Source organism: Phyllostomus discolor, chromosome 3 (genome assembly GCF_004126475.2).
Source record: "Phyllostomus discolor isolate MPI-MPIP mPhyDis1 chromosome 3, mPhyDis1.pri.v3, whole genome shotgun sequence".
Lineage (NCBI taxonomy): Eukaryota > Metazoa > Chordata > Mammalia > Chiroptera > Phyllostomidae > Phyllostomus > Phyllostomus discolor.
In genome coordinates, this window is record NC_040905.2 from 99,538,695 (window position 1) to 99,555,453 (window position 16,759).

The 16,759-nt window shown below is 48.3% G+C and overlaps 1 protein-coding gene across 4 annotated transcripts in view; it reads left to right on the top strand.

The window, feature by feature from the left end:
• Positions 1-16,759, top strand: part of SYT17 (synaptotagmin 17) — a 70,259-nt gene that overhangs the window by 12,282 nt on the left and 41,218 nt on the right. For all 4 annotated transcript variants that reach the window (XM_028530526.1, XM_036020883.1, XM_036020882.1 and 1 more), the window contains one exon: positions 332-951. In XM_028530526.1, the coding sequence (XP_028386327.1) occupies positions 332-951 (620 nt within the window). The remainder of the gene's footprint in view (positions 1-331; positions 952-16,759) is intronic.

Genomic DNA, 16,759 nt, shown 5'->3' on the forward strand with positions numbered 1-16,759 from the left:
CCTCATCTGTAAAATGGCTATGGGGGGATGGGCTGCAGAATGGTCATTAGCTAATAACCTTGTGAAGAATAGACGACTTGATACATGCGATGCATTTAACCATGCCTGGTGCTTAGCTGCGGTGATGGTGGTGACGGAGCTGATGCTGCCGCCATGCTCCCTCTCAGAGAGTAAATGAGAGGCTTTCAAGGTGCGGAGAGCAGGTGGCCAAGAGCGTTATGAAGCGGAGTGGACGATGTGAGAATCTGGGAAATGTTGCCCATCTCCCAAAGTGGCCCAGGTCCCGCCCCCTGCATGCTGATGTTAATTGTTATTTCTGGCTGCTATTTAGGTCTCGAGTCCAGACGACCCAGCTCCCCACTCATCGATATTAAACCCATTGAGTTTGGCGTCCTCGGCGCCAAGAAGGAGCCCATCCAGCCCTCGGTGCTCAGACGGACCTATACCCCAGATGACTATTTCAGAAAGTTCGAGCCCCAGCTGTACTCCCTCGATTCCAACAATGACGATGTGGACTTCCTGACGGACGAGGAGATCTTGTCCAAGTACCAGCTGGGTATGCTGCACTTCAGCACCCAGTACGACCTGCTGCACAACCACCTGACGGTGCGGGTGATCGAGGCCCGGGACCTGCCACCCCCCATCTCCCACGACGGCTCGCGCCAGGACATGGCACACTCAAACCCCTATGTCAAGATCTGCCTCCTGCCAGACCAGAAGAACTCTAAGCAGACGGGCGTCAAGCGCAAGACCCAGAAGCCCGTGTTTGAGGAGCGCTATACCTTCGAGATCCCCTTCCTAGAAGCACAGCGGAGGACCCTGCTCCTCACCGTGGTGGATTTCGATAAGTTCTCACGCCACTGTGTCATTGGGAAGGTGTCGGTGCCTCTGTGCGAGGTCGACCTGGTGAAAGGCGGGCACTGGTGGAAGGCGCTGATTCCCAGCTCCCAGGTAAGGGGTGGCTTTATGGTGTCTTCTTCGGAGAGCTCTTTTTATGTTTTTAAACAAGGGGTTTCATTTTATATTTTTTTAAATTTTGCATTTTTAAAACTTCTTATTTTGAAACAATTTTCTGCTTACAAGAAGTTGCAAACACAGAACAGAGAGTCGCCATGCACCCTTCACCTAGCAGCCCCATGATAAATCTCACACAGCCAGAGTGATTAGCAGCACTGGGAAATTGATGTTGGCAGCTAAGCTACAGACCTCATTCGCTTTTCACCAGTTTCTGCGTGCGCCGCTGTGTGTGTGTGTGTGTGTGTGTGTGTGCGTGTGCGCGCGCTTCTATGGCATCGTTTCACATGTATAGATTCATGTAACCACCACCACTCTGGGAGCTCTTGGGTCATCGATGCTGGGTTATTAAATAAGGAGAGTGATTGTCCTGGGTATGAAGCTATCAGTCATTTTGACTCCCAGAAATTGATTTGGGAAAAATAAAATGAGGACTGAAGAACAGGATGATAGGTAAATGTTTTTCAGGTAAATCATGAGATTCCCGCTCAGGGACACGCAGAGCTGCTTGAGGCACCAGCCATGGACTAGGCTCTGTCCCCAGTGGCTGTTAGAGTCCCTGCCTTGGGCACTCTGTGGACTGAAGGACAGCAGTGCATTCACTCTGGGTGCAAAATGTTGTGGGAACCCAAGGGAAGGAAAAGGCCCAGCCAGTGGAGGCCGGTCTAGCCCATCTATGTTGCAGACAAAAGTCCTTTATGGTGTAGGTAGGATTATTTTGCATCAATCACACCCATGTGCTTCTTAAAGTTGAACTCTGCTGGCCAGGGATTTAATGATCCAGCACCACATTTGGGGTACAGATTTTAAACATGAGGACCAGAGGGCCTGCCCACACTCTCCATCAGAGTGTATGTGTCTGTGCACATCCTTAAATATGGGAGATTTGTCCATCTCTTAGTTTGGATTCCCAAAGAAAAAGATCCTGAGGCAAGGGAAGTAATTTACTAGGGCTGTGACACTGGAGGAAACACCAGAAGGAAGTGGGAAAGGCACAAGAAGGATGCATTAGGGGGCTTGTACCAGCGTGGGTGACTGGAGTTGAAACCTGCAGGGAAAATTGGGGGGCAGGTCAGACATGTGTTAAGAGTCTTTCCACTGGAGGGGCAAGGGAGCTGGGGTTTTTATACACCAACTACTCTCAGCCATTGAATGAGGGCAGCTGGGGACCAGGAAGCTTGTTCTGGGCATTTCTGGCCTGTTACACTGTCAGATAGAGAGACTTTGACATCTGCAAATGTGAAAAAGCACACCTGCTGGCAGCGAGACACAGGCCCAGGTGTCCTGAAGTGGTCATGGCCGGGAGACAGTGGGCAAGGTGTTGCCTGTGTCTGCTCCAATCCCAAATCCTCCCTCCCATCACATGGTCAGGATGTCCTGGGAGCTTTCCGTGTATCCTCCTCAATACTTGATATCACTGGGTTTTCAACTGTCAAGAGAATTACAGTTGATAGAGAGAGGCCCACTTAATAAAATAATTTCTTTATGGCCAGGCTTCATTCTTCACGTCAGGGAAGGTCCTGGAGATGCAGAGAATCTGGACACCACCACATCTTGCCTTCTTTAGGTCTTGGTTGAAATACCCCTTTTCAGCAAAGCCTTCCTGGCACATCTGCCCTAGTTTGGTTCTCCTGAATGCTGTGGCCAAGGCAAGGACCTGGGCGCAGGTTTATTTGGGAGGTGATCCCAGGAAGTAGGAGCGAGGGCTGAAAAGGACACAGGAAGGAAGAAACGTTGGTAGTCAGTGGTTGTTCTTGAAGTCTCCGTTCTGGAGCAGGGTGGGGGTGAACTTTCAGTCTGCTGGAGCATGGACTCTGCCCTTGCACACTGGCCAGGTGGGCACCCCAAACCTCATGGAAGGGCTGGGGCAGAAAAGAGAAAGAGGCCAGGGCCAGGTGTGCTGCTCTCTGCCTGAGCTGAGACCATATCAGGCAGGACTGCGGGAGCATCTGTAGCTGACTGTGTCCCCCGCACCACCCTGTTTAGGTGGCTGCCTCCACCTCTGATAATCCACACGCCCTTCCCTTGTTTTACTTTTCTCCATGGCACTTGTTATCATCCCCCAGACCATACACTTCAGGGTCCGTCCTCCATGCTCGTAGGTAAGCCCCATGAGGGCAGAGATATTGTCTATTTTGTTCATCTCTCTTCCCCTGCACCTAGAGCAGTGACTGGCATATGGTAGTGCTCCGTGCTATTTGTTGGATGGATGCAGGATGGACAGAAGAAAGGATTCCCCAAAGTGAATTTCTTTTTTTCTCTCCTTCCCTGTCTCAACCCTTCGCCTCCCTCTGTCACTTCCTTTCTCCCCCTTTTCCTTCCTTCCTCCCTTCCTTCTTCCTTTCCTTCCTTCTCACACAAAGAAAGGCTCACAGGAACTGAGGGGGGTAGGGACTCCTGTTTCCTGCCTCTTGCTCTTCTGTTCATGCTCTTTGAGTGGAATGGCCAGGTGTCTGTGCCTGGGTTTCCTCAAAGCAGAACTTGAGATAGGAATTTGAGTGTGGGTTCCTTTCCTAGGGCTGCTGTGGCAAAGCACCACAGATTGAGTGGCTTAAAACTCAGAAATTTATCGTCTCACAGTCTGGGAGCTAGAAGTCTAAGCTCAGGGTGTTGGCAGGGCCATGCTCCCTGGGAAACCTGTAGGGAGTCCTTCCTGCCTCTCTCCGGCTTCTTGTGTTGCTGGCGGTCCCTCCTATTCCTTGGCTTGGAGCTTGTCAGTCCCATCTCTGCCTCTGCGTCACATGGTGTTTGTTCCCTCTCTGTGTGTCTGTGTCTCTTCTCGTTCTATAAGGACACCAGGCGTATTGGATTAAGGGCCCACCCTGCTCCAGTATGACCTCAGCTCCAGTGTAATCACATCTTCAATGACCCTGTTTCCAACTAAGGTCATATTCTGAGGTACTGGGGGTTAGAATATCAATATATCTTTTTGTTTTGGCGGGGGGGGGGGGTGGTGGGGAGGAGTGGTGACTCGATTCAACCTGAAACAAGATGCAAGAGAAAACCTGCAGGGGAGAGGGAGTGAAGCAGTCTAGGTAAAGGGTGATAGCCAGGTGAGGGCACCATGACGAGTAAGGCCTGGCCTTGGCTGGAGCTGGGCTGGGGCAAGACTCTGGGCCAGGGTGTACTGCACTGTCGTCCCTCCTCAGGCAAGGAGTCAGTCATTGGCTCTGAAGCAGGTGAGGAGATCGGATTTTCAGCCAGGCAACCATGGGCCTACCTAAAGCTCCTGCACTCCAAACGGTGGTTCTGAACCAGGGGCACTTTCACCCTCAGGACACTTGGCAGTGCGGGGAGACGTTTTGGGTCCGGTGGAGGGAGGTGCTACTGGCGTCTGGCGGGCAGAGACCTGGGTGCCGCTACACTGCAGTGTCCTGCAGTGCACACGACAGGCCCCGCAACCCAGAGCGACCCGACCCAAAATTTTTAACGGTTCTGAGAAAGCGTGAGGAATCCTGCTGTGGAAGAAGGGGAGAATGGAGGTTGTGGGACAGCAGGAGGATCTGCCGTGATGGGCGACATGGTCCCTGAAGGGCGTGGACCGGTTTTTGGTGAGAGACCGTTGCTGTGGGGAGAGCCGAGGATGGAGGGCGCGAGGAGCAGATATCCAGATAACAGCTTGGCTTTTCATTCCGTGTGTGGAAAAGGCCATACTGGTTCTGAACTGTTCCATACTGGAAAAGGCCATAAAGGCCACCTCAAGCAAACTGGCCATCCCGGGAGACGGAAAACAGAACCCTCACACGATGCGCTGAGGCCGTCAGAATGGATGTCATTGCTGGTTGTCATTGGAGGCCAGGGTCCACCTTCATGGACACACACGTGGGGTCAGCTGAAGGGCGGGGTGGGGGGCGGGTAGAGGCCGTTGTGTGGTGGGGCGGGAGGCAGCACTGCAGTTTCTTGCATCCATGCCGACTTCCTGGTGCCTGGGGTCAGAGTAACTTGACTGTGAGTGTCTAGCTCTAATTCTCTGCCTTGGAGAACCGTGCTTGGGTGGCTGGTAGGGCCCGCGCGCAGGCGTCCTCTGGCGCACGGTAGAATGTCCCTGATGTCGTGTGCCTTTGACCAGTGTGTCTTTGACCTTGGCATTCCAGAAATTAGTAGCTAATGGAGCTACTGCACATTTTTTGGTCTTGTTGATAAGGTTTGCTTAACAGATCATGGAAATAAAGACAGAAGTATGAAGTGTGCGGGGTGATCGACATAGGTGTCTGGTTGCACTGCTCACTGAGAGAGTCTGCTCAGCCACGCACACTGGAGTGAGTTGATGCTTTGGCCATTGGACGTGAAATCCATGTAGGTGCAACTCTTTTTTAAAAAAATATTGCTAGTAATTGCAGTAAAATACACATAACATTTACCGTCCCACCAATTTTAAGTGTGTATGGTTCAGTGGCATTAAGTACATTGACACCATGGGGCAGCCATCCCCACCCCCCATCTCCAGAACTCTTTCATCTCGCAAAATCGAAACTGTCCCCATGAACACCAACTCCCCACTCCCCCAGCCCCAGGCAAACGCCCTTCTGCTTTGTGTCTCTATGAATATGACTCCTCTAGGTACCTCATATGAGTGAAATCATACAATATTTGTCTTTTGTTACTGGCTTATTTCACTTAGTGTAACATCCTTGGGGTTCATCCATATTGCAGCATGTGGCAGGACTGCCTTCATTTTGAAGGCTGAATAATATTCCATTGTATGTACGGATCACATTTTGTTTGTCCATCCATCCACTGATGCACACTTTTGGTTCTTATGAATAATGCTGCAATGAACATGGGTGTATAGATATTCCCTCAGTCAACTCTGTTTGGAGCCAGAGAAATATCCAGGATACAGGCAGCTAATTTTCTGTTGAGATCGTGGCTTTGGGAAGAAGGGCAAGGAAACTAGAGACATTAGATGCCCCGTGGACATGCGGGAACCTCCTGGAGCTTTAGAAGAACAAGAGTGCCTGTTCCAGCCCTTCCACCAGTTCAGCTGTGACTGCAGTCACGGAAGCTCGTGGGCCTTGGTTTGCTCATGTCAGGTGGAGACATAGCTACCTACTGCCCTCCCTCCTTGCAGTGCATCAGTTGAGATATAAAATCTTCTCCGGAGAAAGTAGCTTTTGGGAATAAAAGTACCTCAAATTGAGGACAATATAAATATATTGTATGCAATACAATGTGTGCAATTGTATGCAATAAAATATTGTACATATAAAATATTTATGTAGTCAATAAATATTTGTTAGGTGCTTGTCCTTAGTGGCCCAAAGGCTGGGGCTACTGATATAGCTTTATGTTAGTGTCTTCTATGAGCCAAGCGGTGTTCTAAATGATATGCTCATGTTAACTCATTCATCCTTGCCAGGACCCTTTACAAAGGGGGCAACTGGACAGAGAGAAGTTAAATAACTTGTTCATGCTACTAAGAGGTATTACTGGGGCTCTTTGGCTTAAAAAATGATGTTGCATAACCAAGACATTAGACTGGTTATCTACAGCAAGCAAACAGAGCCCTCTGCCCTCATGAAGCTTACACTCTAGTACAGCGTGACACACGGCAGCACATGCATTAATAATGCTGTCCTGGCATTGCCTATGCCAAGAGGGAAAATAAAGCAGGATAAGGGACTAGAGAGGGATGGCAGGGTGGTGAGAATGGGGAAGCTCTTTAGATGGGTGAGGAGATGACGTTTAAATAGAGAGCTGGATGGAATGTGGGGTAAGCCTAGGACACGTCTAGGAGAAGAGCATTCCACACAGTGAGTATAGGAGGTGCAAAGGCCCTGAGGCAGGAGCTGGTGTGGCATGTTGACTGTTGAGTAGAGTGAGTGAGGGGGAAAGCAGTAGGAGATGAGGTTGAATTGGCATAAAATGTTGCTTCCCATCGATCTTGTCGGCTGAGGTAAAGACTTGGATTTTATTCCTAAATGTAAGGAGAAGCCTTAGAAAGTTTTGAGGAGGGGTGCCCTGGAGAGAAATCATTGAGGACACACTCAGAGATAAGGCACTTATATCTAAAATATAGAAAGAACTCCAACAACTGAAAAATAAAAGACACACCCAGTTTAAAAATGGGCAACAGTTTTGAACTGATGCTTCACAAATGAAGACACATACAGATTGTGGAAAGGTGCTCAGCATCATTAGCCATTAGGGAAATGAAGATTATAACCAGAGTGAGATACCGCTACACACCCAATATCCAGAATGTCTAAAATTACAAAGACTGACAATACCAAATGTTGGTGAGGATGTGGAGCAACTGGAACTCACAGTGCCATGAGGATACGATGTGTTACCACTTAGGAAGAAGTTCTGGTAGTTTCTTGTAAAACTAAACAATATCTAACAATGCCAACCCTAGGTGTTAATCTAAGAGAAATGAAAATGTTACATCTTCACAAAAACTTGTACATGAATATTCACAGCAGCTTTACACATAATAGCCCCAAACTAGAAATTGCCAGGTGCCCATCGAGAGAATAAAGGGTAGCAAATTATGGTTTATTCATAAAGTGAAACATTATTCAGCAGTAAGAAGGAACAAAGTGTTGACACAGACAATAGCATGGATGAATGTCACGAACATTGTGCCAAGTAGGAGCCAGGCCCAAGAGAGCACATATATATGATTGCATTTATATGAAGTTTGAGAATTGACCAAACTAACCTACAGTGAAAAAATCTTAACAGTGGTTGTGACGTGGGGGAGTGGGGCAGGGGACTGGCTGGAAAGGGGCAAGAGGGGCGTTTCTGGACTAACAGGGCTGTTCCACATTCTGGTAGAGCTTCAGGATACACAGGTGTATGCACTTGTCAGACTCATCTAGTATACTTCAGGTCCATGCATTTCACTGTATAAAGATTTTATCTGAAAAAAGAGCCATAAACAAATAGTAAATTCTGGTTAATGATATGCCCACTGAAGTGTTTAGGGGGAAGTGTACTATGTTTGCAAGTTACTTTAAAATGCATTCAAAATTTAAAAAAGATAATTAGATAGGTGTTAAAGCAAATACAGCTTTTAAAATATTTTAAAAATATTTTAGGACTCTTAATATTAATTGTCCTTGTAGATCTTGGTGATGTATGTAAAGGGGGTCCCTGTGCAGTTCTTTCAGCTGTCCTGTATTTGACAATGTTCAAAATAAAAATGTTGAGAGCAAAATAGGGAAAGAAGCAGAGGCACCAGTTAGGAGCCATTTGCTGCCATCTTCTAGGGGGAGGTGGCGATGGCCTGGACCTGGTGTCAGGGACAGGACAGGGGGCTGGCTTGGGACACAGGGTGAAGGCAGAGCCTCTGATGCCCAGGACCAGCTGTAAGACATTGAGCTCAAGCTTCGGCAGCATCGTAACACAGGCTGTTGGACAGACTGGGGCGCCTGTCATTCTGCTGTTCTCTTTCCCAAGCACAGGGTGACCTGGGAGCTGTGACCATGGGGCATCCCAGGCCCCAGCCTCGCAGATTCCAATTTCCTACATCTTTGGTGAACCTGCACTTTAATGAATGTGCTGGGAGATTCGAATGCAGGTGAACTGTGGACCTCATTCTGAGAAACACCAGGTGGCTGGTGGAAGGCAGAAAGGGCTTGGCTGTTGCAGCAGGACAGGTGGGTGTGAAACATGACTCTTCCATTCACTGTGGGCTGTCATGATGGTTGAGTGAACCCCTGTGGCTGCCTGAGTGCCCAGTACAGACTGCTGTTAGGATTATGTTTGATGAAGCCATTTGGGGAAGGAGCAGACTCAGGTTAAGGGCCCTTAGAAGTCCTTTGGGGATAGTTTTGAGTCATGTGGGGTATAATATCTTTTATTACCAAGCCAGATTTTTCACAGAGGAGGAATGTTTGGTTTGAGCCCAGAAGAAGAAAATGTATTTAGTCAAAAGTGATATTTGCACATTGGAATGCTGGATATTTATGTTTTGAAAAATTGCTTTAACCTGAGAGTTGTTCAGTCCAAAGGAACACCTTTTAGACCTTGGATGCTTAGAATTCAGGGCCTTGTGGTTTAGGAATTGGAGCCTGTGCACACTGCTTTTGCCAGGATTCAGAGATGGTAGCAATAAATGTGTTCTGGTACTCACCATGTTCCAGAACACATTGCCTAGGTGCAATACTCACATTACCCTACCAGATAGATAGTTATGGCACCTGCATTCTATAAATTGGGACCCCAAGGCTTAGAAAGGGTAAGGAACTTATGCAGGCTGCATAGCTGGAATGGGGACTTGAACCTGAGACTGACTCCAAGTCCATACTTATAACTGCTATGAAATAATCTGTTTAGGCCCTGGCCTGTGTGGCTTAGTTGGTTGAAGCGTCATCCCAAAGAGTGAAGGGTCATGGGTTCAATTCCCAATCAGGGCATATACCCAGGTTGCAGGTTCGATTCACAGTCACGTGCATATAAGAAGGCAACTAGTCAGTGTTTCTCTTTCACATAAATGTTTATCTCTCTGTCTCTATCTCCACCTTCTTCTCTCTCTAAAAGCAATGAAAAAAATGGCTTCAGGTGAGGATAATAATAATAGAAATAATCTGCTTAGGGCCCTGGCAGCTGTGTCTTTGTTGGAGCGTCGACCTGTAACTGAAAGGTTGCAGGTTTGATTCTCGGGTTGTGGGTTCGATCCTCTGTCCAGGTGTCTGTATGGGAGGCAACCAGTCAATGTTTCTCTCTCACATTGATGTTCCTCTCCTTTCCTCTCTCCCTTCCTCTTTCTCTCTCCCTCTCTCAAAGCAATGAAAAAGTGCCCTTGGGTGAGGGTTTTTAAAAAGGAAGGAAGGAAGGAAAGGAAAGTGAAGGGAGGGGAGGGGAGAGAAGGGGAGGGAAAGAAAGGAGAGGAAAGAGAAGAAATAAAATAACCTGTTTAGGGAAAGTTCTGCCCGAGGACTTTGTAAATTGATCTGCCCCATGTAACTTGGGTGTGATAGGGCTATATTGTTCATAACTATATTCACATTTTAATATTAACATGCATATTTTCCCCTTCCACCAGTTTTGGTGTTGTCCCCTTAGGGAGAATCCTGCCTTTGCTCGGAGCCTGTCTTTCAGGAAGGAAAACCTTCAGAGCCTGAGGGGTGTTCTCGCGGCTTTTCTTGGGAGCTCCACATTGGTTGGGTTTTTGGAAATGGCCAAAGGACAGTCTGATTTGGCAGTTAAGACAGTTGTCAGTGTGGGAGCAGCTGTTTTCACTGAGGAATGGAAAAATGAATTGTACGATTCTGCCCTAACGGGTGTGGCTCAGTGGGTTGGGCACGTCTCGAAAAGCAAAAGGTCGCTGGTCCCATTCCCAGTCAGGGCAAATGCCTGGGTTACGGCAGGGTCCCTTGCTGGGGCGCATGCAAGAGGCAGCCGATAGATGCTTCTCTTGCACATGGACGTTTCTTTCCCTCTCTTTTTCCCTCTGTTCCCCCTCTCTAAAAATAAAAATTAAAAACATCTTTAAAAAAAAAGCTTCAACTATCAATTGGGTAGTTGAAGGGAAGTGATGCCTTAAGAAAAAGAACTGTATGATTTTGAAGTAAAGAGATTTACTTTCTTGGGTGGTTGCCAAAATATCTATTTTTTATTTAAATTTTAATTTTTAATTACAGTTTATATTCAGTATTGTTCTGTATTAATTTCTGGTATACAGCTTAGTGATTAGACAATCATATATACTTTATAGTGTTCCCCCCGGTATTTCCAGTAACCAACTGGCACCATACACAGTAATTGCAATATTATTGACTATATTCCCTGTGCTATACTTTACATCCCCTACAGTATGTCTGTTTTTATGAGCAATCTTGGTTAAAACGGGCAGAACCCCTCTCCAACTCCCTTTGGCCGAAGAGGAAGAAGGTGTGTGCTGGTGTGGGCTCTAGGCACTGCTGGGTGGGGGGTTCCGGCTGTGTCCTGGGAGTCCTCAGCCCAGGGTTTCCCAGCTCCGCCTTCCTCCATTGCCTTTCTTCTCAGGAAGGCACTTCCCAAGGGGAAGCAAAAGTGGCCACCAGTTGTCCCAGGCTTCCCTCCTACCAGCTGGGCCACACAGGTAGAAGAGAGATCCTCTCTTCCGAAAGTCCCAGAGTGCAGGGAGGAATCTCATGGACCTGCTCTCCTTCCAGTCCCACCCTCATCCACATGGTGGAAGGCGGCTCTGCACTATATCCATGGTCCAGCTGGTCATCACCAGGGGGGCCTTGAAGCTGGACGGAGTGTGGTTTAAGGGGAAAAAAGGGCCAGTGTCTCCTAATTTAGCAGCCCTGTTGTAGTTCTCTGTGTTATTGTTGCCGCTTCTCTGGCAAGTGTCCCCACTGAAGAACCTTGGCAGACGGGTTCACAAGCTGGCAAATGTCAACTATTTGGAAGGTCCTGGCAGTGGATGGGGTTTTCCCTGGTGCTGGGAGTGGGTCCCATGGCCTCTTACTGTTGTGGTCCCATCACTAGGGGAGCTGCTGTCGAGGATGGGCCCTGGTCAGATGGCCCAAGCCCAGCTACCTCCTCTGGGACTCACTGACCCATGGGAAAGTCATCCACTATCCTAGGATGGGCCCCCCTAGAAATGGACCCTGAAGCCAAGATTTGAGTGTGAGTTTTTTTTTATTTGGGAGTAGGGGGCGATGCCAAGAAAAACCAGAAGGGAAGGGGTGGGGAATGAGAAGTAGTAAAAGCCACATTAGCAGATAAGTTACCACTCTGAGCAGCTGGGTAGTGATCCATCTTCCTGGGTACTCCGTGTGGCCTGCCTGAGGGATGAGAGCACGGGGGTGTTTATCCACCACCTCTCAGCAGGCACAGGAGCCTTTAATTCCACAGGCACCCCCCCCCCCCCCCCAGCCTGCCTCATGGAAACCAGAGGAAAGGACTCCTCCAGTGGCCAAAGAGACTCCTCAGGGCAAGAGATGCAGGGCTGGCAGTGGGGAGCTGGACAGTCTCTGCAGTGATGTGGTCAGGGCTGGGGCTCAGGTGGCACCTTCAGCATCGCCATGCTTACTCTTGCCACCTCCAGGGCTCCAAGTGCAGGTCTTCCATGCTCCCCCTTCTCCCTGCTGGCCACCTCTCCATTTTCCTTTCCTCTGGTTGGGAAGGTGATGAGCCATGAGCAAGGCCCCTGGCTAAGCAGATGCCCATAGAGAAATGCACCAGTCTCCCCTTTCTGTAGGAGCATCCGCTCTTTGTGAGTGACCCAGCAGCCACTGTCAGCTTTTGCTGGATAGGCCAGGACAATCCCCAGTTCTCCCCACTCAGCCAGTGCCTCTCCCTCTGCTTATGAAGGCAGGGAGCGAGGATGGTGTGAGTACCACAGGACCCGGACTCTGTCCCTTAAAGAATTCCAGAGGGCCGCCTTAGTTGTTGCTTGTTCCTTGGCACCTCTCCCTCGTCCCCAGCTTTGGGCCCAGGCAGCCAGTGTTGGGGTCAGCTGGAAAACATCCTGTCAACACACAGCTGAAGGCTTGGCCAGAGCCTCCATAACATCGGCTTTTTTGTTGTTTATTCTCTGTATCTTTGGCAAAGAACTTGGTAGATGGGTTTTGAATTGAATAAATATCATTATGTAAAAAGTGCTAGTTTCTGAGTGACACTGATCTGGTTAAGGTCCCGCTTCACCATTTGCCAGCTGCTCAAACTCAGGTGCAGCCCCTCACCTGTAAATTAGGGATAATAATGCGCACGGCACGGGGAGGTGGGGAGCGTGCGAAGATGGCAGTGCTGACAGCTGAGTCTCTTCCACAGCACTCACTGTGTGCCCGGCACGACGGTTGGGATGATGGTGTTCTACTAGCAATCATCGTCCCATTTTATAGATTTTTAGAAAAATCCTTACCCGAGGATAGGTTTATTGATTTTTAGAGAGGGAGGGAGGGAGGGAGGGAGGGAAGGAAGGGAAGGGAGACATGAGGGAGGGAGGGAGACAGAAACATTGATTGGTTTCCTCCCGGAAGCACCCCGACCAGGATTGAACCTGCAGCCCTTTGGTGTTTGGAATGACACTCTAACCCGCCAAGCCACCTGGCCAAGGGCATCATCATCTCATTTAAATCATCCAATTTTAATCATCATCCCATTTTATATATGGGGAAACTGAGGCATGCATTAAGGAACATATGCAAGGCTGCACCTGGGATTTGAATCCAGGCTGTCCAGCTCCAGAGCCCAGGCCTTTACCCACTCTGCACCACTGCATCAACTCCTGATAAACCAAGATTGGGCAGGCAGAGCCCCGGGTGTGTACGAATGCAGAGTGTTGACTGGGAGCTGAGGCTCCTGGAGGTTGGGGGAGGGATCTGAGGAGGGAGGACATCAAACAGAGGAAGGCGAGGTTGGGAGCAATTGAGATTGAGGAATTGACCCTAGAATCCTACTTGCCTTTCAATATAGGCTACTTTTGGTCTTAACCATGCCCCAGATGAAGATAGAAGGAATTTAGGACATTGTTTTAAAAGGAAAAATTATGGATGATTCTAAGCGCCCAGAGTTATGTGCTGATTGGACCCAGTACCTGGAAACTGCCTGGAGTGACTCATGCCTGTGGCCTTTCCTGGCTGCATTTTGCATTTTGAGATCATTCACCACCTGATACCATAACAGGCAAGGCCCGTGACAAGGCAGACATCAGTTTTTGTAAATGAGAATCTCTCTTTCACTTGCCCTGAGCTGCTGTCAGCCCTGACCCTCTTGGCAGAGTCCTGGCCTCTGTGTGTGTGCTGAAAGGTTTGCCACCCAGGTTTTGGTGAAGAGCAGAGTCTGGGCCAGCCTTGTGCAGTCAGGGCTGGGCTCCGGCCAGAACCTTAAAAGGCAGCGTAATCTAGAAGGTTTTTTTTTTTTAAATGTGGTCCTTCTTGTTTTCCTTCTCCTGAAATAGAAACAGAGTTTACATTTCAGTCCTCAACATGAGCTTCAGATTTCTAGTTATAATGTGAACTAGAAGGGGAGCCAGAGGTGATTTGGACCAGCCCTATTTTATAGAGGAGAAACTGGTAGCACAGAGAAGTTCACTGTCTTGTGCAAGGTCACACAGCTTTCAGTGACAGAAGTGAGACTAGAGTTAGGTTGCCCAACTTCCAGGCCGGATGGAGGTCTTGCCACTGTGCCACACAACTTTACCTGCCAAGGGAAGGGATCTCTTATGGCTAAGAGCACAGGCCCTGGAGTCATACAGACTTGGTTCAAGTCCCAGCTTTGCCACCCTCTACAGGTGTGCACCCAGGAGAGTTACCTTACCATCCCTAAGGTTCAGTTTCTTCCTCTATAAAATGAGGATTGTGTGTTAAAGCCAGCTCATACTGGCTCATAGAGCCCACTGTTAAATTTTCAGGTATTTTTCATGTTGCTGAGTTCATGTTGCTAGCTTGAAATCAGCCACTGTGTATGAAATTGGCAAATGCTATAAATCAGAGCCTTTCCCCCCTGGAGAGTTAAACACTTAGCAGCTCACCACTGATCACAGTAGTACTTACTGTAGAGGGTTTGCCTGGGCCGTCAGAAGGCTAGTTCACGGGAGCCTCAAAGCACAGAACCTGGCATGTGTATACAGTGGTGCCTATGGAGGCCAAGAGCATGGCCCTGCAGTTCCATGATCCTCAAGCCACAGCCAGCCCAATTACTTCCAGTGGTGTGACCTTGGGCAGTTATTCAATGTGAGAACCAGAGGGCTCCAGTCTTGGGGGTCATATTAGAATTTGGCCTCCTACACCCCTCATGGGTGAGGACTCTAATTGGCTGGTTTGATCACATGGCCATTTGTGAGCCAATCACCTGGCCAGGGAGAGGAGGGGGTACTTTGCCGGGGGTAGGGGGGTCAAATGCACAGAGTTAGTCCCACCCAAACCATCCTGAAGAGGTTCCAGAAGAAAAGGGCAGGGATTCTGAATAGATGGAAAGTGCAGTTTTTCAGGGACAGGGAAGGCTTCTAAGGACAACAGATATAAGAAAGGTAAGTAGCTACAAGGGATGGCTTGTGCTTTTCTTTCTTTCGCTTTAAATCGATCAGTTGTTATATTAGACTCTTACCTCATGCCAGTCCCTGGATTAGGTGAGAGGGTGGGCTCTGAAGTTGGATCGACCAGTTCGAATCTCAACCATTTACACCTTCATCCATTCAATAAATACTTACTGAGCACCTAGGCAGGGCAGTGGAATTACCACAGGGGACACGTACTGTGTGACCTTCGGTAAGTTAGCTGACTTCCCCAAGTCTCAGTTTTCACTGGGGCACAGTGAGGGTAAAAGCCCAATAGCGTAGCTGTCAAGAGCACACAAACTGGAATCAGCCTCCTTGGGCTCATACCCCGTAAACTGCCTTTACCCATAACACTTCTGACACCAAATGTATGGGGTTTTTTCTCCACACCCATGAATTCTCCATTTCTCAGTCACTCCTGGGTGTCCTGCAGTTCAATTCAACTCTAACACTAACTGCCTGGAGTTATCTCAGAACAACAGGGAAAGGGCCTAGGCCCAGAAGGCTGCCTCCAGTTCAAATGGCAATCACAAATTCTAGGTTGTCACCCAAATTGGGTTCTTGTGACCTCTTCCTCAGGTTCTATAACTTGCTAGAATGACACTTTACTTACTACTATCAGTTTGTCATAAGGCACACAACTCAGGAACAGCCAAATGGAAGCGATGCATAGGGCAAGGTATCCAGGGAGGTGAGTGCAGAGCTCCCTTTCTCTCTCTGAGCACATTCTGGTCCCAGCACCTCTATGTTCATCAACTCAGAAGCTCTCTAAACTCTGTTATTTAGGAGTTGTTGTGGAAGTGTCATTATCCATTGATGACTGAACTCAGCCCTAGCTGAGAGGCTCTAGCTCCTCTCCCCTCCCTGGAAGATGGGGGTTAGGGCTGAGAGTTCCAACCCTCTAATCGTGCCTTAGTCTTTCTGGTAACCAGACACCATCCTGAAGCTCTCTAGAAACCTCCAGCCATCAGTAATCTCATTAGCACACAGAAGACACTCTTATCACTCCAGAGAGTCCAAAGATTTTAGGAGCTGTGTGCCCAGAACTGAAGGCAAAGAGCAAATATCTGAGGTCTGTCTGGAAAAGTCCAGCATTGTTAATATAACAAGAACGGTTTGTGCGACAATGATGTAACTTGGCAGCCAAGGAGAGTGGACTGGAATGCACATGCATGAACAATGATGACTTCACTGTTCTAGTCAGTGGGGGTGGTAGATGCTGTTGAGTGAGCATGTGTACTGTGTGGCTGTCGCATTCAAAATGACTGAGCAAGTAGAGCAGTGAATCTGCATTGCATTTTGCATTAAGCTTGAACATTCCTCCGTGGAAACTATGCAGATGATTCAGAAGGCTGCAGCTACAGGCAACTGGTGATTGGCAGCTTCATCACGACAATGCTCCCACTCATGTGTCATGTCTTTGCAGAGCGTTTTGGCAAAACATCAAATCACCCAGGTGATGCAGCCCTGCTACAGCCCAGATTTGGCACCCTGTTACTTTTCGTTTTTCTCAAAACTAAAATGACCTTTGAAAGGGCAGAGATTTCAGACCGTGGATGAGATTCAGGAAAATATGATGGGGCAACTGATGGCCATTGGGAGAACTGTGTGAGGACCCAAGGTGCCTACTTTGAAGGGGACTAAGCTGTATTGTCCTATGTACAATGTTTCTTGTATCTTGTATCTTCTTCAGTGAATGTCTTTTTTTTTTTCATAGTATATGGCTGGATACTTTCTGGACACACCTTTAAAAATTTTTTTTTTTCAGAATAATTTTATTTATTTTTTATTGTTGTTCTGTTATTA